This window comes from Neoarius graeffei, chromosome 2, assembly GCF_027579695.1.
Source record: "Neoarius graeffei isolate fNeoGra1 chromosome 2, fNeoGra1.pri, whole genome shotgun sequence".
NCBI lineage: Eukaryota > Metazoa > Chordata > Actinopteri > Siluriformes > Ariidae > Neoarius > Neoarius graeffei.
The window spans coordinates 21,401,480-21,427,050 of record NC_083570.1 but is presented as its reverse complement, the minus strand read 5'-3'; the positions used below and the strand labels follow the sequence as shown (position 1 = coordinate 21,427,050).

General features: G+C 42.4%; 1 protein-coding gene across 1 annotated transcript; it reads right to left on the bottom strand.

Moving 5' to 3' along the window:
* Nucleotides 1–65: 65 nt before the first annotated feature.
* arpc5b (actin related protein 2/3 complex, subunit 5B) lies at nt 66–23,128 on the bottom strand. The gene is made up of 4 exons (XM_060913987.1): nt 22,845–23,128; nt 21,611–21,684; nt 19,753–19,929; nt 66–6,189 (listed from the first exon to the last, which is right to left on the bottom strand). The coding sequence occupies exons 1-4, from the start codon at nt 22,981–22,983 to the stop codon at nt 6,127–6,129; spliced, it is 453 nt and encodes a 150-aa protein (XP_060769970.1). The 5' UTR covers nt 22,984–23,128; the 3' UTR covers nt 66–6,126.
* Nucleotides 23,129–25,571: the final 2,443 nt, after the last annotated feature.

Here is a 25,571-nt window from a genome sequence, read left to right as displayed (position 1 = left end):
TTGATGTGTATTATATTGCTTGTACTTTTCCTATAAAATAATCAAGGATATAACATGCAACTCTGTTTGATCATATGTATAAATCTTTATTATTCATTTTCAAAAGCAACACACATAAAAAAGGAATACTTAATAAGGCAGTGGGACACCAGTTTGGTTTGTAGAATGTGTTTGCACTTGGTCACAAGAGCAGTCAGTGAAACAGGTCTGTTTGTTTAGTTCTATGTGTGTTCAACAGTGAAGGTCTGCTTTTTAAAAAAAATCTAACTACTGAGAGTGGTTGAGTACAGGCAAAAGCATTTACAGACCCAACTGAACTTTTTCCTGTTTTTTTTTTAAATTGGCAGTAAGTGCTTAAGAGTAGCAAAGCTTAAAGAAGCATTCCAGGCAAAAAAAAAAAAAAAGAAAGGCATTGATACATGTTATAATCCTGGCTTTTCACCTCCAACAGCCATGACATGGTTTACAGAAAAATATTTCTTTGTTTAGACCATGGGAAACTCCTGAATGTGCTGTTAAATTCATCTTTTGAAATTCTTTGGATATCCCAAACGTTTGAGGTTTAAAGCCGTCTCATGAAACAAATGTATGGATTTTCTGGTGTATTAAAAGGTAGAGTAGGCAATGTTGCGGAAACCAGCAAGAGGAAGCTAGATTTTGAACGTATGCTGCTGGAGGATGAATCCACGAGGGACAGACGCGTAGCACATCACATCCAATGCTCTCATTCACATGTAAGAAAAACACCTAGCATAATCATAATGAATGTCAACAATGAACATTAGGTGTAACTGGAAATTCTGTCTGTCTGCCATTCTTGTGCAAATAGTTTGATAGCTTTCGCAATATGTATGCCTAGGCTTGTGGAATAATCCGGTCTCGTACAATGAGTGCATAGGCAAGAGACCGAATGAAATGACTGGACAGGCTTTTCACAGCCTGCAACAGATGACAGATTTTTTTTTTCCCCTATCTGGGTGTCATTTAGCCCAAGAGCATTAGCTCAAAATTGAGTCCAACCCGGAACAAATTAGTAACAAGCTGAATTTTTCAGAATATGTTCAGAATACCCTTAGGAATAACATACTAAAAGTCCCCGGGAATCCACCTTGTGCTCTCTGAGAAATTCAAGATGGCGTCCAAAATGGCCACCGATTGGAGATTTTTCAATATCTCAGGGATAAAACATAATATAAATGCAATTAAAATGTTAAATTATATGTTCTCTCATACAAGCAATGCAAATTCACCATTGTCACACTGTTAAAATTAACCAAGATTACAAGGTCATTAATGTGGAAATTACATGGAATTTGATGGTTGACATGATTGACAGATTAGCTTAGTAGGCTACCTACATACATGAACATAATGTAAGACAACAATTAGACATCAATTTCCTTAATATTTAGTGCATCTTTAAGCTTTGATAAAATATTAAAGGGAAATTAAATTTGAGAACTCTATCTTCTAACACTACAATGGCAAGCTGTTTCAGTACACTTCTTCAACATTCCAGCGACTTTCATGACAAAAAGGTCTGCCTCAATAAAAGCTCTTGCTTATAAACAATGAGTAGACTTAAACACTTCTCAGTGCCTCAGCTGTAATGCTTGGACCTTTATTGTACCATCAGTGAAGGAGGGAATTTATTCAAGCTTGTTTAAGGGTGGAAAAAAATTAATCTTTGAGTTTCTAGCGCCAGTCTTTACTACTAGCAATGCCAGTGTGTTCGGACAAAAAATGACTAAACTCAGCATGACCTTTTAAAAATGACTGAACTCAGCATGACCTTTTAACATGCCATTTTTCAGTTTACACCACCAATTTACTTTAATTAATATTAATGAAAATAAGTGCTCCAACCCCTAGTAATTGTGTTGTTTTGTGAACAGAATAGGATGATACGGAGTGAACGAGTAGCCAATGGATCCACACTATACACAAATATACTGTTATAATAATGTGTACATTGTTATTATATAATGTTAATACACTGTAATTAATACATGTTGGAATTTACTCTCCTACCCTACAAAACATATATTCTGACCTTTTAATTGCATTAATATTTTGTTTTGGGCCTGAGATATGGGCAGATCTCCATTTGGCGGCCATTTTGGACGCCATCTTGAATTTCTCAGAGAGCACAAGGGAGATTTCCGGGGACTTTTAGTATGTTATTCCTAAAGGTATTCTGAACATATTCTGAAATTGAAATTTTCAGCTTGTTACTAATTTGTTCCGGGTATAACCCTATTACTCCTGGGCTAATTGCTGTCAGAGTGTAAAGAGAATTTCATGGGGAAAAAAAAAAAAGTTTCTAAAATAAATTACCTACCCTAGCTTTAACACCTATTAGCTTTTCACTTTTCCTGTTTTAGGGTTCCTACATTTTCCATATTGATTTTTTTCTCCAGGTTATTTGTTCTTCCTTCTTTGATTTCCTTTCATTCAAAGGAAAATGCTATAGAAATTTCAGAGGCTGCATTAATGCACAAAATAAGGTGCCGTTTACACATACCCGGGTATTTTTAAAAACGCAGACCTTTGCCTTCGTTTGTGCCTTTCGTTTATACACAGTTTTTTCCTCTGAAAACGATTCTTTCTAAAAACCCCGGCAAAAGTGGAGATTTTTTGAAAACTCCGTTTTGCGTTTGTGTGTAAAGAGACCAAAACGGAGTTATAGGCAATCTTCGCGCCACAAAAGAGCGACCACTGTACATATGACAAGCATGGAAACTCTCAGAGTAGCAGCATTTCTGTTATTAAGAGCTATATTCGCCTGTTTGCTTTTGAGAATAAAGCTCATAAAGCTCATTGACCAGCAGAGACGCATTAGGGCTCGGAGGGCAGCAATTGCGGAGCTTCTGGTGACCAAAAGAGCCCGACCGTACCACCGCCAGCGTCGGCGATTTTGGGTTCGACCTGGACGGACTGCTATCTGGTGGGAGAATTTCAAGAATGGCGTTGTCGTCCCGGAGGAATGGCAGGAAAATTTCAGAATGTCGCAATCCTCACTCCTGTCACTCGCAGAGTTGGTACGTCCGTACATACAGGGCGAGTGTACTCACATGCGTGCTTCTGTCGATGTCGTCAAAAAAGTTGCCTGCACACTCTGGCGTAGTTTAACAGCTCTTGACAGCGTATTTATGCGGATCAATATAAACGTAATTTTTAAAAGAAACGCAGCTGTGTGCACGAAGTTATTTTGGAAAACAGAGTTTAGAAAATATGCGTTTTTAAAAATACCCAGGTATGTGTAAACAGCGCCTAAGAGAATGTCTAAAGACAATGGCTTTAGCACCTAAATACTGTATATGGGGGCTGCAAAAGTAGGTATACGGTAATGAAAAACAAAACGTTCGCACAAAATGTTATTTTATTGATTATACAAACATATCAATAATGAACATATTAATCCCTCAAATGTTCAAACTGTTTGCCCCCGGCATTCACATACTCCACTAGTCGAGTGTGGACACCCATGCACACTCCGACACAAAGGTCTTTATCAGCATCAATTTCCTGGCAAGCCTCCTGTATGAACTGAATCATGGCATCGACAGAACATGGCTTGCGTGCGAAAACCCTAGCTTTTAATGAATTCTAGTATTAAATGAAACCTAGCACCACTAATATAATACTAATAATACTGGAATAATCCTTACTATATACCTACACTACCGTTCAAAAGTTTGGGGTCACTTTGAAATGTCCTTATTTTTGAAAGAAAAGCACTGTTCTTTTCAATGAAGATCACTTTAAACTAATCAGAAATCCACTCTATACATTGCTAATGTGGTAAATGACTATTCTAGCTGCAAATGTCTGGTTTTTGGTGCAATATCTCCATAGGTGTATAGAGGCCCATTTCCAGCAACTCTCACTCCAGTGTTCTAATGGTACAATGTGTTTGCTCATTGCCTCAGAAGGCTAATGGATGATTAGAAAACCCTTGTACAATCATGTTAGCACAGCTGAAAACAGTTGAGCTCTTTAGAGAAGCTATAAAACTGACCTTCCTTTGAGCAGATTGAGTTTCTGGAGCATCACATTTGTGGGGTCGATTAAATGCTCAAAATGGCCAGAAAAATGTCTCGACTATATTTTCTATTCATTTTACAACTTATGGTAGTAAATAAAAGTGTGACTTTTAATGGAAAACACAAAATTGTCTGGGTGACCCCAAACTTTTGAACGGTAGTGTACTTTTGCAGCCCCCTGTATAAGTGACAACCGTACTTTTAAGTTTCCGTATTTTTTTCCCCAAGTTTGGAAATCAGTGTCTTTTAATTCCTTTCCACAGCAGCTCAAGAACCAAAGATTTTCGCACACCTGGGTAGGTTCCACATTCTTCAACTGAATGAGTAACTTATTTCTTTTTTTCCCCCCCCCCCAATAGACCTCTTGCAGTCACGTGACCGAATCCCGGCTGGAATGTAAACAGCCGCCATCTTATCGGTCAACAACACAGCTGAATATTGTTGCACTCATATACAAAATGGATCAATTTCAACCGACGGACCAGACGGCTCATTTTTCTAATGAACAGATAACTAGATATATGTCTAAAATAAACGACCTACAGATTAGTGACCCTTATCGATTACCGGACGTAGTTTTCACGACCGTGTCAGTGGATATTGAACTGCCAGAGGTAGAATACCCAGATGTGTATAATTACCTCATTAACTTTCCCTCGCTGTTCAGTGGTGAAGCACTGCATGCTTATAAATCTCTGGACAGTTATCTTTACAGAAATTCAGGATTTGTCAGCCGCGGCATCTTGTAAACAAGAAAATAACAATCCTCATTGGATGGGTAAGTCACTTAAGTATTGAGTACTAGTACTGATACCACATGGATATACTGGAATAAATACATGGCGAACCTGAGATGAAATGGTCACTGCACAGGCACCAGTGATCATTCTTTCCAGTCGGTACCCATGCCTTGTTGTTGTTTGGATCGGCCTGGCTGATAGCAGCAATCCATTTTGCGCGCCTGTCAGGGTCCCGTGGCAGCCTATGAAACTTTCTTCCCGATTTCTGACCTCTCCTGTTGAGGCATTTATATGCCATACAACTCTCCGGCATTGTGGCACGGTAATATTTGCAGATTTGGGCGAAAAACAACGAAAGTCAGTGTCGGTAAATTGCGATGGCGGAAATATGGCGTTTGACCGACAAGATGGTGTCTGTTTACAATCTGGATCGGCTGTGACGTTACATGCAAGTGGACTATAGCATTATGATTCACAAGCAGTCCACAGCATTAAAGAATGGTTGATCAAGTCCTAATTATTTCAAAATAGATTTGCATAACCCATGTTGTGTTGCATAACCCAAGCCTCTGATGAGTAAAAACATGACAGCTTTAAGTTTTGCCAAAATGCAAGGAGATGCATTACAGAGCTACAGATTAGTAATACAAAATAACATAACTATTCTGGAATGCCCCTTTAAGATACACACGGACATAGTAAAATGACCAGTAATATAAACAATGTGAGCATTAGTACTCTACACAAGAATAGGAGTAATCGTCATTCCCTGGACAGTAAGAAACTTTTTCTTTTTAAACACTCAGAATAATTCCCAGCAGTGCAGGAAGAACTGTCCAAAGAAGGCAGTACCAGAAGGCTAAGATGTGCCTACAGTACATTTTGTTATATAATGTGTTCATGTGTGTCGTAAGCAGCCAATGCCCTTTGGGTTTTTTTTTTTTAAAGAGTGAATACAGCATTAAGGGCTGAAATGGCTGCAACAGGTGGAAGTCTGGTGCTACTGTAACATATTAACCCGAATTTGATATCGTATCAAATCATATTTTAAAAAAAAAAACTTCCAAAAACGGCAAACAGATTTCAAATCAGAATACATAAGGTGCAATGCCTTCCTTAGGGAAGCTAAAAAGATTGTAAAGGTCATGTATGCATGTACATGTGTATGTGAGCAATGCAAGGAGACTGAGCAAAAGAGGCAGACTGAAGTAGACAGAAAGAAAACAAAGTGAGATGTGAGCTGTTTGCAGCACCCTGTAAAAATCTCGTCTTTGTTCTGAATGTACAGGCAGGTGCATCCCTCCTGTGGTTTTCCATTTGCGGCGTGGAGCAGTCAATGTTTAAACGGTTTTTCGTGCAGTCAGTACTCTGACAATGCAGCCCACGCCTCCTGCAGAAAGAGCCTAAGGAAAGACATGGCTAATTTGAACATACTGGTAGTAAAACAGTACAATGGCATCTTACACACGCACACAAAGCTCAGGAAAAAAAAAAATTAAGAGACCACTTCAATTTTGTTTGAAAATCAGCATCTCTGTGTATGGCAGCCATTTCATTCCAGTGTCTGTGCTGGAATTCCAACACACACACACCTCCTTTTACTGACTGAGGTACTGATTAACTGATCACCTGAACCAAATCTTATTCAATGAGGAAAAGTATTAAAAAAATATAAAAAAAACCACTGCCGTGGTCATCACGTGGTTTTTTTTTCCTTCTCCATGCTTCCACGGAAGGCGGTCGCATTTCTCTGCCTCTCCCTCCCCTTATCTTTCCTGCTTCTGCTGTCTCGTCTGTCTATTGTCTATGCTTTTGAGAGACTCTCTCCGCATTGCTCTCCAAACTAAAAAAAATCACAGGTTGACAGCTAATTTCGCTGGTTCTTGTGACTAGTGACAATAAAGGGTTCATTCATTCATTCATTCATTCATCACTATCCTCTTACAATAGGACCAGTTTCGATGGCAAAAACAGTGACCATCTATTCATCATACCAAAAGAGTTAAAAAGAAAAGTTTTGAGTGAGAAAAAGATGGGTTCAGTTCTGGCTTTACTGGCAGAAGGAACTGTGAAGTGAGCGTGCGTCAGGTTGCTTCATCCTCAAAAGTTCAAAGACTGCAGTTCATAAGAACAAGGTCAAGCAGCAAGCATTGGGGACAACTAGAGGTCTGCGCGGGTCGGATTTTTCAGTCCCGCTCCCGCCCGCGCCCGCATTGTGCAGTCCCGCTCCCGCCTGCACCCGCAAAGAATTATGATTTTTTTTGTCCCGCTCCCACCCGCAAATCCCGCATGATGCAGACGTTCGCGTTATTTCTCAGGAAAGTTCTTGTCTTGACACAGCGTGATGGTGCCCCGCCCCCTACTTTGAGTGGATTTGAGCATAAATATCTACAGCTCACATTCACGTTTGTTATTATTTACCTTGTTTCTGAATTCAGCATGTAGTGTCTCTAATAATAATAATAATGCTGTCACGCGATTAAAATATTTAATCGCGAATTGTACATTTTTATCGCATGAGAAACCATTGTAATTCTCTGATCAGCATAAAAAAGTGAATGGGCTTGCTTTATACCAATGGTGTGTTTTGTTTTTTTTTATTGCAAAGCAGAGCTAGTAAGAGAAGTGAATTGATTTACTGCTTGAGTTAGTCTACAACTCTAATCAGAGAGACAGGTTACACAGTGCCGGTAGGCTTGACTCAATGCTATCCCAGAAATCCTTCCTGTAATATGCAAATTTGGCTGTCCAATCAGAGGCGGCCAAATTTGCATATTACAGGAAGGATTTCTGGGATAGCATTGAGTCAAGCCTACCGTCACTGTGTAACCTGTCTCTCTGATTAGAGTTGTAGACTAACGCAAGCAGTAAATCACTTCACTCATGGTTCTCTTGCTAGCTGGGTGTGAACTGCAAGTCATTAGAGTGATCAATGGCAAATTTAAGATGCCATTCCTCACTCAATCTGGCAATCTGACTCTCTCTGCAAATTTAGGCATCTTAAAATGTTTTTATTAATGCCAAATAAAATATCCAGCACAAATTATATATGATAGACATAAATTAATAATTTATAAATTTTATTTCAAACACGTTTTTAGTTAGCGGGACTGCAGCTTATCACCGCTCCCGCCCGTGCCACATATGTGCACTCCCGCCCGCACCCGCAATGAGCTTTCAAAATTTGTCCCGCGCCGCACTGCTTTGCGGCAGGTCCCATGAGTCCCGCGGGACTCCCGTGGGAGTGCAGGGCTCTAGGGACAACAAAGTTACAGACTGGCAGAGGGAGAAAACGACTCTCCACTGACCGGGATGACCGTCAACTCCTTCAAATGTCACTCAACAACCGTAGGATGACATCAAGTGACCTACAAAAAGAATGGCAAATGGCAGCTGGACTTAAGTGCACACAAAGAATGGTTCAAAACAGTCTCCTCCAGGCACGGTTGAAGTCCTACAAAGCTAGAAAAAAAGCCCTTCATCAATGCGAAGCAAAGAAGAGCCAGGCTGAGGTTTGCGAAAGAACATTAGGATTGGACCATTGAGGACATAAGGTCATATTCTCTGACGTGCTCAATTTTCAGCCCCCCCAATCACCTGGTCATCTAATGGTTAGATGGAGACCTGGAAAGGCCTACAAGCCACAGTGTCTCACACCCATTATGAAATTTGGTGGAGGATCGATGATCTGGGGGTATTTCAGCAAGGCTAGAATGGGGTAGATTTTTGTTTGTGAAGGACACATGAATCAAGCCATGTACAAAGTTATCCTGGAAGAAAACTTGCTTCCTTCTGCTCTGACAGTGTTCCCTAACTCTGAGGATTGGGTTTTCCAGCAGGACAATGCTCCATGCCGCACAGCCAGGTCAATCAAGGGGCGGATGGAGGACCACAAGATCAAGACCCTGTTGTGGCCAGCCCAATCTCCAGACCTGAACCCCATTGAAAACCTCTGGAATATGATCAAGAGGAAGATGGATGGTCACAAGCCATCAAACAAAGCTGAGCTGATTGCATTTTTTGCACCAGCAGTGGCAGAAAGTCACCCAAGAGCAACATGAAAGACTGGTGGAGAACAGGCCAAGACGCATAAAAGGTGTGATTAAATGTCAAGGTTATTCCACTAAATACTGATTTCTGAACTCATCCTAAGTTCAAACATTAGTATTGTGTTGTTTAAAATTGAATATGAGCTTGATTTCTGTGCATTACTCAAGGTCTGAAAACATTTCATCTTTTGTTATTCTGACCACGGGCGGCACGGTGGTGTAGTGGTTAGCGCTGTCGCCTCACAGCAAGAAGGTCCTGGGTTCGAGCCCCGGGGACGGCGAGGGCCTTTCTGTGCGGAGTTTGCATGTTCTCCCCGTGTCCGCGTGGGTTTCCTCCGTGTGCTCCGGTTTCCCCCACAGTCCAAAGACATGCAGGTTAGGTTAACTGGTGACTCTAAATTGACCGTAGGTGTGAATGTGAGTGTGAATGGTTGTCTGTGTCTATGTGTCAGCCCTGTGATGACCTGGCGTCTTGTCCAGGGTGTACCCCGCCTTTCGCCCGTAGTCGGCTGGGATAGGCTCCAGCTTGCCTGCGACCCTGTAGAAGGATAAAGCGGCTAGAGATAATGTGATGTGATGTGTGTGTGTGTTATTCTGACCAGTTGTCATTTTCTGCAATTAAATGCTCCAAGTGACAACATTTTAACGTGGACTTTGGAGGAAATGTTGTCAGTAGTTTATGGAATAACACAAATATTCCTCAAACACATACCTATAAATGATAAAACCAGAGAAGCTGATAATTTTGCAGTGGTCTCAATTTTTTTCCAGCACTGTATGCGTGTGTATTTTATATATACAGTTGTGGTCAAAAATTTACATACAGTGACATGAATGTCATCTTGGATATGAACGTCATACCAATATTGGGCTTTCAATTATTTCTCTGAACTGTTCGTTTTCTGTGGCGAAATGATTGTACAGCATATTTCTTTAATAGAAAAAAAAAACCATGAATTTGGTGCAGAAGTTTTAATTTATTTTGGGTTTTCTGAAATAAACAAAGGGTCAAAATGATACATACACTCACTTAGATTACTAATTCAGAGGTGCTGAGACTTCCAAAACATCTCTCATCTTGCCAAGGTCTCTTAACTTCCTGTTAGTGATCATGATTGACTACAGCTGGTAGCTTCTCTGTGCCTTCATAAAAAGGGTTTGTTTACAGCACTCATTGGATTGGCCAACACACAGTAAAATGGGAAAGTCCAAGGAGCTCAGTGCAGAGCGGAGAAAGAGGATCGCAGATGTACACAATTCAGGAATGTCTCTTAGAGCCATTTCTAAACAACTGCAAATCCCAAGATCAGTTCAAACAATTTTATATAAGTTACTGGGAGGTGTAGTCCCTTTGCCAAGCCACTTTGCTTCAAGAAAACCCAAACTGTCACCTTCAGCTGAAAGGAAATTAGTTCGGATGGTCAGAAACAACCTGGGAACCACCATGGCACAGCCCTGCCATGAACTGGAAGCTGATGGATCACTGTCTACAGTTCAGTGAGTTTTATATCACCATGGACTAAAAGGCTGCTATCCAAGAAATAACCCCCTGCTCCAAAATTGACACCTTCAAGCTTAACTAAAGTTTGCAACTGACCACATGGACAAAGAAAAAGCCTTCTGGAGGATAGCTGTATGTTCAGATGAGAGAAAGATTGAGTTGTTTGGCCACAATGACCACCATGTACAGAGGGACACTGTACCAGCTGGTGGTGGTGGTAGCAGCATCAAGCTCTGGGGCTGTTTTACTGCCAGTGGAACTGGTTCATTGCACAAAGTGAATAATGAAGAAGGAGGACTACCTCAGAATTCTTCAGCATAACCTCAAACCATTGGAAACTTGAACATGATTGGGAGTCACAACAGGACAATGAACCCAAACACGCATCAGAGCTGGTTGTGGAGGATAAAGCAGGCTAACATTAAGCTTAAAGCAAGCCCTGACTTCAACCTTGTTGAAAATATATAGACCGTGCTTATAAGTTGAGTCCATGCCAATAAATAAATAAATAAATAATGAACTCCACCAATTCTACCATGAAGAGTCATGAAATATCCAACCAGAATTCTGCCAGAAGTTTGTTCATAGTAAACAATAAATCTTTGGTCAAAGTGAATCTTGCGAAGAGACATTTTACCCACATATAAGGTGTGCTGTACGTAAATTTTGACCCTGAATGAATACTTTTGTGTTGATTTCGGAAAACCCAAAGAAAATTGTGCACCGAATTCTAGTTTGTTTGTTTTAAGGATGTATGCTGTACAATCATTCTGCCACAGAAAAAGAACAGTTCAGAGAAATAACTGAAAGCCCAAATAATGCCATGACATTCATATCCAAGATGACATTCATGTCACTGTATGTAAACTTTATATATATTATATATAAATATAAAACACGTGCTTTACTGGGAAATACACCACTCAAATTTTTTGATACGAACTATATCCAGGACACAGAACGACAACCATGACATATTTTTCAATATCCTCACTCGTCAGGAAATCTAATTGTTTTGATATATTTGCATACTTTGTTTGTGAATGTGTCTATATGATAAAAAGAAAAATCACACACACAAACTCCATTTCCAGAAAAGTTGGTGTATTTTCCAAAATATAAAAGTTAGAATTTGATTCCTGCAACACACTCAAAAAGTTGAAACAGAGGCAAAATAAGACTGAAAAGTTCATAGGATATAACTACAAGTTACACCATTTTGGAAAATTCCACAATAAGCAGGTTAATTGGTAATATGATTGGGTATAAAAGGAGCATGCACCAAAGGCTAAGTCTTTGAAAGCAAAGATTGGTCATGTCGCACCACTTGGTGCCAAAATTTGTGAGAGAATTGTTAATCAATTCAAAAAGAACATCTCAATGCAAGATTGCAGAGAATTTAACTCTTTCAAAATCTACGATCCATAATATTGTCAAAAGATTCAGGGAATTCAGAAACGTCTGTGTGCAGACGGCAAGTTTCAGAAACCACTATTGAATGCCTGTGACCTTTGAGCCCTCAGGCAGCACTTCCTGAGAAACCGTCATGCTAATGTGGCAAATATAGTCACATGGGCTTGGGAGTACTTCGGAAAACCCTGGTCACTTAACACAATCTGCCGCTGCATCCAGAAATCCAACCTAAAACTACATTATGGAAAGGAGGAAGCCATGGATCAATTCTATCCAGAAACGCCACCAATTTCTCTGGGCCTGAGCTCATCTCAGATGGACTGAAAGACAGTGTACATGTGTGCTGTGGTCAGATGAGTCCAGATTTAAGCTTGTTTTCAAGAAAACCGGACATCGAGTTCTCAATACCAGAGGTGACCGCAACCATCCAGTTTAACATCAAAGAAAGGTGCAAAAGCCAACATCTATGATGGTATGGGGTGCATCAGTGCCCACAGCATGGATGAGTTACATATGTGTGAGGGTACCATTGACCCAGAGGTGTATATTGGGATTTTAGAGAGACATATGTTGCCATCAAGGTAACATCTCTTCCCGGGAAGTCCATGCTTATTTGAGCATGACAATGCCAGGCCTCATTCTGCACAGGCTACAACAGCGTGGCTTCGTAGACAGAGTGTGTGTGCTTGACTGGCCTGCTGCCAGTCCAGATCTGTCTCCAATTGAGAATGTATGGTGCATCATGAAGAGGAGAATGAGACAACGGTGACCACAGACTGTTGAGCAGCTGAAGTCTTGTATCAAGCAAGAATGGACAAAAATTCCAATTGCAAAACTGCGACAATCAGTATCCTCAGATCCCATATGATTAAAAAGTGTTATTAAAGGAAAGGTGATGTAACACAATGGTAATAATGCCTCTGTCCCAACTTTTTTTTTTTGAGTGTGTTGCAGGCATCAATTTATAACTTCATTTATATTTACCAAATATAATTAAGTTGGTCAGCACAACTATTAAATCTTTCCTTTATACTTTTGTCAGTTAAATAAAGGTTCCTGTGAATTCACAAATCACAGATTTTTTTTTTGCATTTTGGAAAATATCCCAACTTTTCTGGAAATGGGGTTTGTGCATCAAGTGCCCCGGGGCAGACCCAGGACACGCTGGAGAGATTACATCTCTTGGCTGGCCTGGGAACGTCTTGGTATTACCCCCGGAAGAGCTGGTGGAGGTGGACGGGGAGAGGGAAGTCTGGGCTGCTCTGCTTAGACTGCTACCCCCGCGACCCGGATAAGCGGTAGAAGATGGATGGATGGGGTTTGTGCATGTTTTTATTTATATTTATATATAAAAGTGTGTGTGTGTGTGTGTGTGTGTGTGTGTGTGTGTGTGTGTATATATATATATATATATATATATATATATATATATATATATATATATAAAAAACACACACACACACAGTGGTGCTTGAAAATTTGCGAACCCTTTAGAATTTTCTATATTTCTGCATAAATATGACTTAAAACAATCAGATTTTCACACAAGTCCTAAAAGTAGATAAAGAGAACCCAGTTAAACAAATGAGACAAAAATATTATACTTGGTCATTTATTTATTGAGGAAAATGATCCAATATTACATATCTGTGAGTGGCAAAAGTATGCAAACCTTTGCTTTCAGTATCTGGTGTGACCCCCTTGTGCAGCAATAACTGCAACTAAACGTTTCTGGTAACTGTTGATCAGTCCTGCACACCGGCTTGGAGGAATTTTAGCCCGTTCCTCCGTACAGAACAGCTTCAACTCTGGCATGTTAGTGGGTTTCCTCACATCACCTGCTCGCTTCAGGTCCTTTCACAACATTTCGATTGGATTAAGGTCAGGACTTTGACTTGGCCATTCCAAAACATTAACTTTATTCTTCTTTATTCATTCTTTGGTAGAACGACTTGTGTGCTTAGGGTCGTTGTCTTGCTGCATGACCCACCTTCTCTTGAGATTCAGTTCATGGACAGATGTCCTGACATTTTCCTTTAGAATTCACTGGTATAATTCAGAATTCATTGTTCCATCAACGATGGCAAGCCGTCCTGGCCCAGATGCAGCAAAACAGGCCCAAACCATGCTACCATCACCACCATGTTTCACAGATGGGATAAGGTTCTTATGCTGGAATGCAGCGTTTTCCTTTCTCCAAACATAACACTTCTCATTTAAGCCAAAAAGTTCTATTTTGGTCTCATCTGTCCACAAAACATTTTTCCAATAGCCTTCTCGCTTGTCCATGTGATCTTTGCTACTTGTCTGCAGTTTGCTAATGTTCTTTTTGGAGAGCAGTGGCTTTCTCCTTGCAACCCTGCCATGCACACCATTGATGTTCAGTGTTCTCCTGATGGTGGACTCATGAACATTAACATTAGCCAATGTGAGAGAGGCCTTCAGTTGCTTAGAAGTTACCCTGGGGTCCTTTGTGACCTCGTTGACTATTACACGCCTTGCTCTTGGAGTGATCTTTGTTAGTCAACCACTCCTGGGGAGGGTAACAATGGTGTTGAATTTCCTTCACAATCTGTCTGACTGTGGACTGGTGGAGTCCAAACTCTTTAGAGATGGTTCTGTAACCTTTTCCAGCCTGATGAGCTTCAACAACGCTTTTTCTGAGGTCCTCAGAAATCTCCTTTGTTCGTGCCATGATACACTTCCACAAACGTGTGTTGTGAAGATCAGACTTTGATAGATCCCTGTTCTTTAAATAAAACAGGGTGCCCACTCACACCTGATTGTCATCCCATTGATTGAAAAACATCTGACTCTAATTTCACCTTCAAATTAACTGCTAATCCTAGAGGTTCACATACTTTTGCCACACACAGATATGTAATATTGGATAATTTTCCTCAATAAATAAATGACCGAGTATAATATTTTTCTCTCATTTGTTTAACTGGGTTCTCTTTATCTACTTTTGGGACTTGTGTGAAAAGCTGATGACGTTTTAGGTCATATTTATGCAGAAATATCGAAAATTCTAAAGGGTTCACAAACTTGCAAGCACCACTGTATATATAAATAACCATAAACAAATGAAGTTGACCAGACAAAGCATGAAACATCTTGGGTTCGTACTGTCTGCAATGAAATACGGTGTAAATGTAAGAATCACTGCTTTCTTTTGTTATTTGCATTACCCTAACCAGCTTTATGAGGTAGTCACCTGGAATGCATTTCAATTAACAGGTGTGCCTTGTCAAAGATTAATTAGTAAAATGTAATGTGTTTGAATTCAAACAGTAAATAGTAAACAATAAAAACACAGTATTCCGTAACTGTAGTGATTCATATTATCCTAACAGAAACAACATCCATCATTATTTTAAAGGTCCCATGGCATGGTGGCTTGTTGATGCTTTAAACGGGCTCGTGGAGGCTTCCGGATGTTATATCCGCAGCCTTTCTTGAAACGAACCCTCGGCACGTAGATATAGCCTCCTGGGAGAAAGACCCATTTCAGCCCTTTTCCCAGTGCGTCGTTTTGCTAATGAGAAGCAGGAGGCGGGGAAGGGTAGAGGGTGGGCCATGGGGGGAGGGGGAGGGGCTTGACCAAGCTGCGCGCACACATACTCGCTGCCATCAGCGCCTGTAGCCACGCTGCTAAGACAAAACCCCGTTCTCCCTCGGACTCCTTTCGTAAACTCAACGTGACAGAGAACAGAGAGTGAGAGTGTTCGGAGTGGTAGTTTACGAACGTATAATACCCTAGGCTTGAACACGCACTCCATAACCAAAGAGGATAGAAGCAGCAACTACAGCAACATATCGCTTATCCAACAGAAGACATGCATTGCGGAGCAATAGTCAAACATAAGCTCATAAGTTAGTCAATTTCCAGACTAAACTCAGTTTAACAGAGCATGCTGCATGCTTTTTGGTTTTGTAGCGCAGAGTACCTGGCTAACTGCAGGAAGCGGTTAGCTGTACAGCTAATGTAGCCATTGCAAGGCTAACGCACCGATTTTAAAACACGGCAAAACGACTTAAGTTATACACTTATGCCGCTTTTCCACTACAAACGCGGCTGAGTCGGGCTGAGCCGTGCCGTGCTGAGTCGAGCTGAGTGGGGCTGTTGGAGTTGCATTTCGACTACAACCGCGCTGAACCGTGCTGGCTGGAAGTGGGTGGACACTTTGGGTGGAGTTAGCGAAAGTGGGTGGATGTCACGTGATGTCGTTAAGCAGCGCAAACAGTGACATCAGTGAGCTTTTAAGCGGTAGTCTCACAACCCGGATAGTAAACAATAAACATGGAGGACATGGAGTCGTTAGTGTTGCTGGTCTTGGTTCTGTGGCTTGTTGTCACTGACAATGCCAACAGATACTGGCAAGAGCGTATAGATGAGGCGAGGCGCATAAGGCTTCATAATTCTCGTAATTCGTAATTATTATTCTTCCGGGTTTACGGTGTTTACAGATCCCAGCGTGCTCGCGGGGCGTGTGTGGGCATGTGAGGACACTCCTCCTCACCAATCAGTGCACAGGGGAGTGTCTGCTCACGCCCCCAGCCTCACTCGGCTCGCTTTGGCTCGCTTCAGCCCCACTCCAAAACGGTGCGAGTTTTAGGGGCTAAGCAGGGCTGAAGCGAGCCGAGTCGTTCTGTTTTTTGGTAGTCGAAACGCGAGCCGTGTCGGGCTGAAGTGAGCTGAAGTGAGCTGAAAAAGGGTAGTGGAAAAGGGCCATTACTTGTTCGGTGTTTGTTGCTGATGCGGCAGGGATGCTTGGTATGGACCCAGGCTTCAGTGACAGTTGATGTGCAAAACCTGCCCTGTACTGTCCCAAGTTGTGGAAACATTCATCAGGAAAATGCTTCCAACAAACATACACCGTCTTAGGTAGACTCGACGGCGTATTATTGGAGTAAATAAAATTAAGCCACTGCATCTTCAGGGGCTCTCCCGTCGGCAGTAAAAACAGACTCCTTTCTGTGTTGTCACATCCATGTACAGCACAATTTCCATGTTTCGCTCGCTTAGGTGGTGCCATATTGTTGTGTCCTCTATGGTCTCCTCACTACAAAATTGAAGTGACGTATCTATGGTGGCAACTTTTGAGCTGGGCGGGCAATCCATACAGTGGGTGGGAATCCAGAGGGGGGGCATGGGGATCATCTCCCTTGCTGACGTAGTAAAGGGAAGAGCCTATCAACGCGCCATTTTGACGCGCCATTCTCAAATGTTGACAAATGTTGGGCATAGTTTGGTTTACACATTATGACATTTCTAGCCACTGGGGTGACTTAAGAAGGTCAGAGGAACTCATTTTAACGTTAAAAAACCTCAGAAAGTGAAAATTTCATGCCATGGGACCTTTAAGATATGAAGTGTCTTAATTTAAAAAAAAAAAAAAAGATCAAGAAAAACTACTGAATTCGAAGGCAAGTCCAAACTTTTAACTGGTACTCTCACTCACTCTCTCTCTCACACACACACACACACACACACACACACACATTCTGGCTCAAGGTGACAAATCAATATTTCTCTAATTCAGCACACTATAGTATAACAAGACTCTAGAGTCAAACTTTGTACCTTTTAAGAACTACAAAACAAGTTATTCACAGTTTTGTACCGCTCTAATCTAATCCACTACAATTCATTCAACTTGGCAAATGCTAGATAATGAGCATAAGTGTTGGATTAGCTGCATTATGTTGTATGCGCTTGGGGGCATGCTGTTATAGGAAAAGCACCAAAGATGGGGTGGTGTGATGCAGCACAGTTATCCGTATATCCCAAAGAGATTTATTCCTCTCTTAACACAGCAAACTTCCAATGCTAACCTTTCTGTTTCGTAAAGGACATCATGTCATTTTGATATTTAAATGTCTCCTCAAAACAAGTTAGTTCCTGTTACAGCTGCTATAAAGAGTCATTCATTCATCAGCCTCTTAAAGAGAAAGACAAAATAAACACAGCTTATCATTAACCTGTAAAGCCCTGGAACCTTTTCCATATCTGAAAACTTTAAAGCTGTACTGCCGTTCGGATTTTTTCAAGTTTGTCATAAAAATTTTCCGACACCCAGTTATTTTTGTTTAGTGGACCGAAAGCTAAATAGAACAATTAAAGAATTTAGGGACACATTGGCCTAAATTCTCCGCTATTTTTTTCTTCCTTACCATGACGCAAAACAAGAGACTACGTCATGCACGACGTGGTAGGCTTTCCCTGTTCGCGCAAAGCATTATGGGATACAAATTTGAAACTGGAGAGGGAAATGGAGGATGTGAGTGTGTAAATTAAACATGAAAGACCGACTACAGTAACAGGAAGTGAGAAGAAAAGACGTCATGTTGCAAAGGAAAGGAAATGCAAGACCAAACTAATAAATATCGGCGGTCAGCGATATGATCAGCTGTTCATTTAGCAACAGAATGATGCAACTGTTATTGTACGGTCAAGGCAAACCTGCGCATGTGCACATGGATTTACTCTGTCTGCTTGAAGCGAGCGATTTCATGCACATTATTTGTTCAGGAATCACCTCAAATTAAATAACTTCCCAGCCACAGAATGGCCTGGATTTTTAAAAGATATTACAGAAATAAGCATACATCACAATGACCAAATTTCAGAGGGTACTAAATTTCACCGATTTTATGAAATCGAAAGGCCGTCTACTTTTAAGCTACAGCTTTGCCTCTGCCTGTTACAAAGCAGTGACACTGGGGACGCCTTCCTTAAGCCAGTATCTCACTGGGCTGCGACAGCCTGTGACTAGTTGGAGACACAACAATTGCGATAAAATATGCGAATTCGCGACAATTTTCACTTGGAATCACACTGAATTGATATTCGCATATTTTATTGCAATTGTTGTGTCTCCAACTAGTCACAGGCTGTCGCAGCCCAGTGAGATATTGGCTGAACTCGCACTTCCTGTCTCACGGAAACTGACTTGAGAAGGGTTCGTGACGACTTTGCGACACCAGCGACGCATTTGCGGCTATTTTGAGAGAAATTTTGTCGCACTAATTTTTTGAACATGTTCAAAATTTCAGCGACAAAGGAGCGACACTTTGCAACTCATGCGAGGAAATTGAGAAGCCCCGCGAATGTTTCAAGACACTTTTGAAACTCCCGCGAATGACATTCGCAATTTGTCGCAGCCCAGTGAGATACTGGCTTTAGATGTGTTCTTGTGAAGCATACAAGTCCATATGGATTTACTGTTACTGTAGAAACCATAACGCGTTAAAACTAGCACATTGATATCAACCTGACACTGGGGACGCCTTCCTTAAGCCAGTATCTCACTGGGCTGCGACAGCCTGCGACTAGTTGGAGACACAACAACTGCGATAAAATATGCGAATTCGCGACAATTTTCACTTGGAATCACACTGAATTGATATTCGCATATTTTATCGCAATTGTTGTGTCTCCAACTAGTCACAGGCTGTCGCAGCCCAGTGAGATACTGGCTTAACTCGCACTTCCTGTCTCACGGAAACTGACTTGAGAAGGGTCTGTGACGGCTTTGCGACGCATTTGTGGCTGTTTTGAGAGAAATTTTGTCGCGCTAATTTTTTGAACATGTTCAAAATTTCAGCGACGAAGGAGCGACACTTTGCGACTCATGCGAGGAAATTGAGAAGCCCCGCGAATGTTTCAAGACACTTTTGAAACTCTCTCGCGAATGACGTTCGCAATTTGTCGCAGCCCAGTGAGATACTGGCTTTAGATCTGTTCTCGTGAAGCATACAAGTCCATATGGATTCACTGTTACTATAGAAACCATAACGCGTTAAAACTAGCACATTGATATCAACCTGTGATTTACTTTGATGCCGGAACTACAGTCAAAGCTTCTGTTACTGGAAATGAATCACCATTTTCTGGCCAATTAGAACAGGGATTTCAACAGCGCTGTGGTATAAAGCAGGATAAACTGTGCTGTGTTCGGTCTCAGGACTGGATTAGCATTACAGAGCACACATGGTACCTTTTCGTGCCACTGGAGCAGGATGGCGCTGCTGTTTTCCGACGGACGCTCAAAGCCCTTATAGATGTACTTCATCAGCAGATCCACGCCGTTCTTATCCAGAGACTGCACTCCCTTCTCTATGTCACTTGTCTTGAAGGAACTGAGCACTTTCAGTACCAGTCCCTCAGCACGGTCCTACACACACACAAATCACAGCACTTAGCATCAACAACAACAACCTGTCCCCATGCTGCGTCCACTATTGAGGTATTTCACCTGACGTCACAGGGTCACGTGACGCCCCGGTGTCCGCCATTTTGAACGTCAAGCTACATACTAACGCTGCAGACAGAGAGGGAGAACCAGCTTGAAAAAAAAACCGTGTTACAGACACCTAGAATAGATTAATTTGTCAGTAAGCACTCTATAAATAACCATGGTGTTTGCTTGTTGTGCTGTGGGCTGCCACAACAGACAGAGACAGCGTGCAGGACGCTCCTTTTACCGGTTTCTAGTGATGGGAATTTCGGCTCTTTTGGCTCTTCTTACTATAAGGAGCCGGCTCTTTCGGCTCCCAAACGGCTCCTGAGATTTTATTTTTGATTTAATTGCTGCAATTAACTAGTTAATTAATTACATTATTATTTATATTTTATCAATAGGATGTTTTCCATTTTATTTTTTAGTTTTTGTAGCCATTGTAAAGCTTTGTAAAGTATAGCAGTGTAACAATGTTCTAGCTATAGAAATAAAACTTACTTACCAATTAATAAATTATTTTCTCACAAACATAATGCAAAACTGTGTTATATTACCAATATAAAATACACAGCTGATTTTCCCCTCCTCAGGTGCCTCACAGACTCCTCTCCCCTGCGCTCCACAGCTTTAAGCATTACACCAATTTTCGTATTTTCGCAGCTGTGAATGACATCAACCCCCCCAACCAAAAAAAGTAGGCGTACACCATGCTACTTTTTTTTTCCTTTGAATGGTAATAGACAACACAAAGACGCAATCGGACAGCAACTTTTTTTGTGAAAGTCTCTCTCTCTCTCTCTGAGGCACCTAAGGACAAAAAACTAATTCGGCTCCCGTCGTTCACTTCAAAGAGCCGGCTCTTTGAACCGGATCGTTCGCGACCGACACATCGCTACCGGTTTCCTACTGACCCAGACAAGAGGGCCAAATGGATTGCAGCTGTGAAGAGACAGGATTGGGAGCCAACAGAGTACTCCAGACTTTGCAGTGATCATTTCATTTCAGGTTAGTTTATCAGTTAACGCAATTTTGATAAAATATATAGCAAAAAGTAAATGGGTCAGTGTTTGTTAACCCATCTGAGCAGTGAAACAAGGCAGTGTTAATTTGTCTAGGGTTGCATGTAGCAGACATCAGACATAAAACGCAATAACAGAGGCTAGAAAGAAACGGGACACAGAAATAAATAAACAGGGCTCCATACCAAGGCTGGGTACAGTGTTTGTGATAAAAGACAGATCCAATTTAACACGAATCACAGCTTACTTTCTTGTTAAAATGTGCAAAGGTCTCCACCATCTCATACCGCCTTGCACTGAAGGACTTAAGCGTGCCGTCCAAAATGGCTGCGTCACGTGACTTGGTCACGTGGGTGAAATACCTCAATTGTGGGACTTGCTACTAAAGGAACGATTCATACAGATCTGTGGTATAAATACCTGTAATGAAACATAAAATCTGAGTACTGAGTACTTATTCAAATGCAGAAAAGTCCAATGCAAAAGAACAGACAGCAACAAGTTTAGTACAGTGCAAATTCTCTGCATGACAGACAAGCCGATACCTCTGAATAACTTCACAGACATATTGCCAAACCACTGCTCTCCTGACTCACCTTGACATTCTGATTCTTCGTATTGATTGGTGGGTTTTTCAGCACTGCATGCAACGCTTCCATAAGGTTCCCTTTACAGACTGGAGTTAAGGAGGAAAAACACGATTCAACATGCCTTGAACAGGTTTCAGCACAGAAAGGCCGAAGTCAGTCAGAAACAGGAAGTAGGCTTTAGTGTCAGCCACAATGGTCATATATGGAGAAGAAATCAACTTCCTCAACTTGCACACACACACTCTATGCGCAAAGTCTGAACAAAATCCCATAGTGTGCATCTACTGCTCCAAGCATTGCCCTGTACCACAAGAACACCAATTTTAGGATCCACTTCTGATAGCAAAATCAGTGTTGTCCATGTAAAAAAAAAAAAAAAACCTCAGAGATACTCTCTCTAACCAGATCATATAAATCATAATCAGCATCCGAGATGCTGTGTAGCCTTCCATGACAATGCCATCTGTCTGAGAACAAAAAAAAAAAAATCCTCATGATTTCCTAAAACAGGGTGGCACGGTGGTGTAGTGGTTAGCGCTGTCGCCTCACAGCAAGAAGGTCCGGGTTCGAGCCCCGTGGCCGGCGAGGGCCTTTCTGTGCGGAGTTTGCATGTTCTCCCCGTGTCCGTGTGGGTTTCCTCCGGGTGCTCCGGTTTCCCCCACAGTCCAAAGACATGCAGGTTAGGTTAACTGGTGACTCTAAATTGACCGTAGGTGTGAATGTGAGTGTGAATGGTTGTCTGTGTCTATGTGTCAGCCCTGTGATGACCTGGCGACTTGTCCAGGGTGTACCCCGCCTTTCGCCCGTAGTCAGCTGGGATAGGCTCCAGCTTGCCTGCGACCCTGTAGAACAGGATAAAGAGGCTACAGATAATGAGATGAGATGAGATACAAGTAGTACACTTCTGTAGGAAGTGACAAGTCAGTTGGTTTGGACCTAGACACAAAACAGCCTTGTGACAGACACTATTGAACAGCTCATTCACAGCTGCTCTGCTCTGCTCTATCTGGCTGCCAGTAGCAGTTCCAGGCAATGAGTAAAGACACACTGATGATATTTTTACAGGTAAATCTGCAGGCCAGCTGCAGGACATGAGTGAATCTGAATTCTTTGATCAAGATTGCAACACAATGCCAAAAAACTCCACATAGGAAACATATTTCACCAGGACAGAATGCAGGATTTTGTTCCATGCCATATGTAACCTAATAAGACTTTGAAACATAAACAGAAGGATATTGTCTGATGAGGGAATCGACTTCTGCTTCATCCGGACCCAGCTGGTTCTCTGCTCCATCCTCTTCGTCTACAAACTTGTTCTCGTCGTATTCATCCACATCCACTTTGCGGAATCGATCAGAGTCGGTGTTCTTCGCCATGATGATTAAACTACACTCTATCTATCTATCTATCTATCTATCGTAAACGTTGCACATCCGCTATGCTCGGCTCTACACAGCTGGATTAGTGTTTCTCGCTCGCTTCCTCCTCGTGGGCTGCATTCCGTTCACTTCACTTCCTCATCCAAACGCCACCTAGTGGCCAAACAGCAACCTGACAATTTGTGTATTAACCCCGGAAGACACCGCCTACTAAATTCCACTGGGTGTAACACGTTAAAGCGTCCGCCATCTTAGTCAGGGCAAAACTTACTCGTAAACCAATGCAGGTCAATGAAGAGCTGAGGGTATTTGGGGCTAAAAATCTCATGTCATCTCATCTCATCTCATCTCATCTCATCTCATCTCATCTCATTATCTCTAGCCGCTTTATCCTGACTACGGGCGAAAGGCAGGGTACACCCCATTCACATTCACTTTAGAGTCACCAGTTAACCTAACCTGCATGTCTTTGGACTGTGGGGGAAACTGGAGCACCCGGAGGAAACCCACGCGGACACGGGGAGAACATGCAAACTCCGCACAGAAAGGCCCTCGCCGGCCACGGGGCTCGAACCCGGACCTTCTTGCTGTGAGGCGACAGCGCTAACCACTACACCACCGGGCTAAAAATAAATTTTGTTTTATCTCATCTCATCTCATTATCTGTAGCCGCTTTATCCTGTTCTACAGGGTCGCAGGCAAGCTGGAGCCTATCCCAGCTGACTACGGGCGAAAGGCGGGGTACACCCTGGACAAGTCGCCAGGTCATCACAGGGCTGACACATAGACACAGACAACCATTCACACTCACATTCACACCTACGGTCACTTTAGAGACACCAGTTAACCTAACCTGCATGTCCTTGGACTGTGGGGGAAACCGGAGCAAACCCACGTGGACACGGGGCTTGAACCCGGACCTTCTTGCTGTGAGGCAACAGCACTAACGACTGCACCACCGGGCTAAAAATAAATTTTGTTTTATCTCATTATCTCTAGCCGCTTTATCCTGTTCTACAGGGCCGCAGGCAAGCTGGAGCCTATCCCAGCTGACTACAGGCGAAAGGCGGGGTACACCCTGGACAAGTCGCCAGGTCATCACAGGGCTGACACATAGACACAGACAACCATTCACACTCACAGCCAATTAAGAGTCACCAGTTAACCTAACCTGCATGTCTTTGGACTGTGGGGGAAACTGGAGCAAACCCACACGGACAACATGCAAACTCCGCACAGAAAGGCCCTCGCCGGCCATGGGGCTCAAACCTGGATCTTCTTGCTGTGAGGCAACAGCGCTCACCACTACACCACCGGGCTAAAAATAAATTTTGTTTTATATTTACATAAATATATTTATGTAGTGGGGGCGGCACGGTGGTGTAGTGGTTAGCGATGTCGCCTCACAGCAAGAAGGTCTGGGTTCGAGCCCCGTGGCCGGCGAGGGCCTTTCTGTGCGGAGTTTGCATGTTGTCCGCCCGGGTTTCCTCCGGGTGCTCCAGTTTCCCCCACAGTCCAAAGACATGCAGGTTAGGTTAACTGGTGACTCTAAATTGACCGTGAATGTGTCTATGTGTCAGCCTTTGTGCTGGTCCCAAACCCAGATAGATTAGAAGAGCAGTGTAAAAACCTATGCCAAATCAAATGTGTAACAGATTTGCTGTGGCAGCCCCTAATGGGAGCAGCTGAAGGAAGAAGACTCTAACCATATTTCAATTTTGTCAGAAAAACTAAATCCTTAGCCTTTACAACGATATATCACTCTAAAGATGACCTTTAAGACAAGAGAATCAATTTGCAATTGACACACTATGGCTGAAGTGCCCTTGAGCAAGGCACATAACCCCCAACTACTCCTCAGGCTGCTCTGGATAAGAAAAAAGAGTCAAAGTCCTTCCTGTACCATACATGGTGCGTTTGGTGGTGCCGATCTCCATTTCATAGCTGTCGCCTATGTTACAGTGGGGGGCTAGTCCTCTGGTAACCACCTGGCGACTTGTCCAGGGTGTACCCCGCCTTTCGCCCGTAGTCAGCTGGGATAGGCTCCAGCTTGCTTGCGACCCTGTACTGTAGAACAGGATGAAGCGGCTAGAGATAATGAGATATTTATGTAGTGGTTAGCATGGTCGCCTCACAGCAAGAAGGTTCTGGGTTCGAACCCAGCGGCCGGCAAGGGCCTTTCTGTGTGGAGTTTGACTTTTTTTTTCTTATCCAGGGCAGCCTGAGGAGTAGTGGGGGGTTATGTGCCTTGCTCAAGGGCACTTCAGCCATTCCTGCTGGTCCAGGGAATCAAACCAGCAACCTTATGTTCCCAAAGCTGCTTCTCTAACCATTAGGCCATGGTTTCCCCATGAGGTTAGATATGATGTAGATCATATTTAAGGGTTTATGATCTACATTTGAAACATTCTTTGGTTGTTGAGATATCTATGATTTAACACTACTTACTCTAACCGTATTTCAGGGCAGCACAGTGGTTAGCACTGTCGCCTCACAGCAAGAAGGTTCCGGGTTCAAACCTCCCAGTCAACGGGGGTCTTTCTGTGTGGAGTTTGCATGTTCTCCCCATCTCTGTGTGGGTTTCC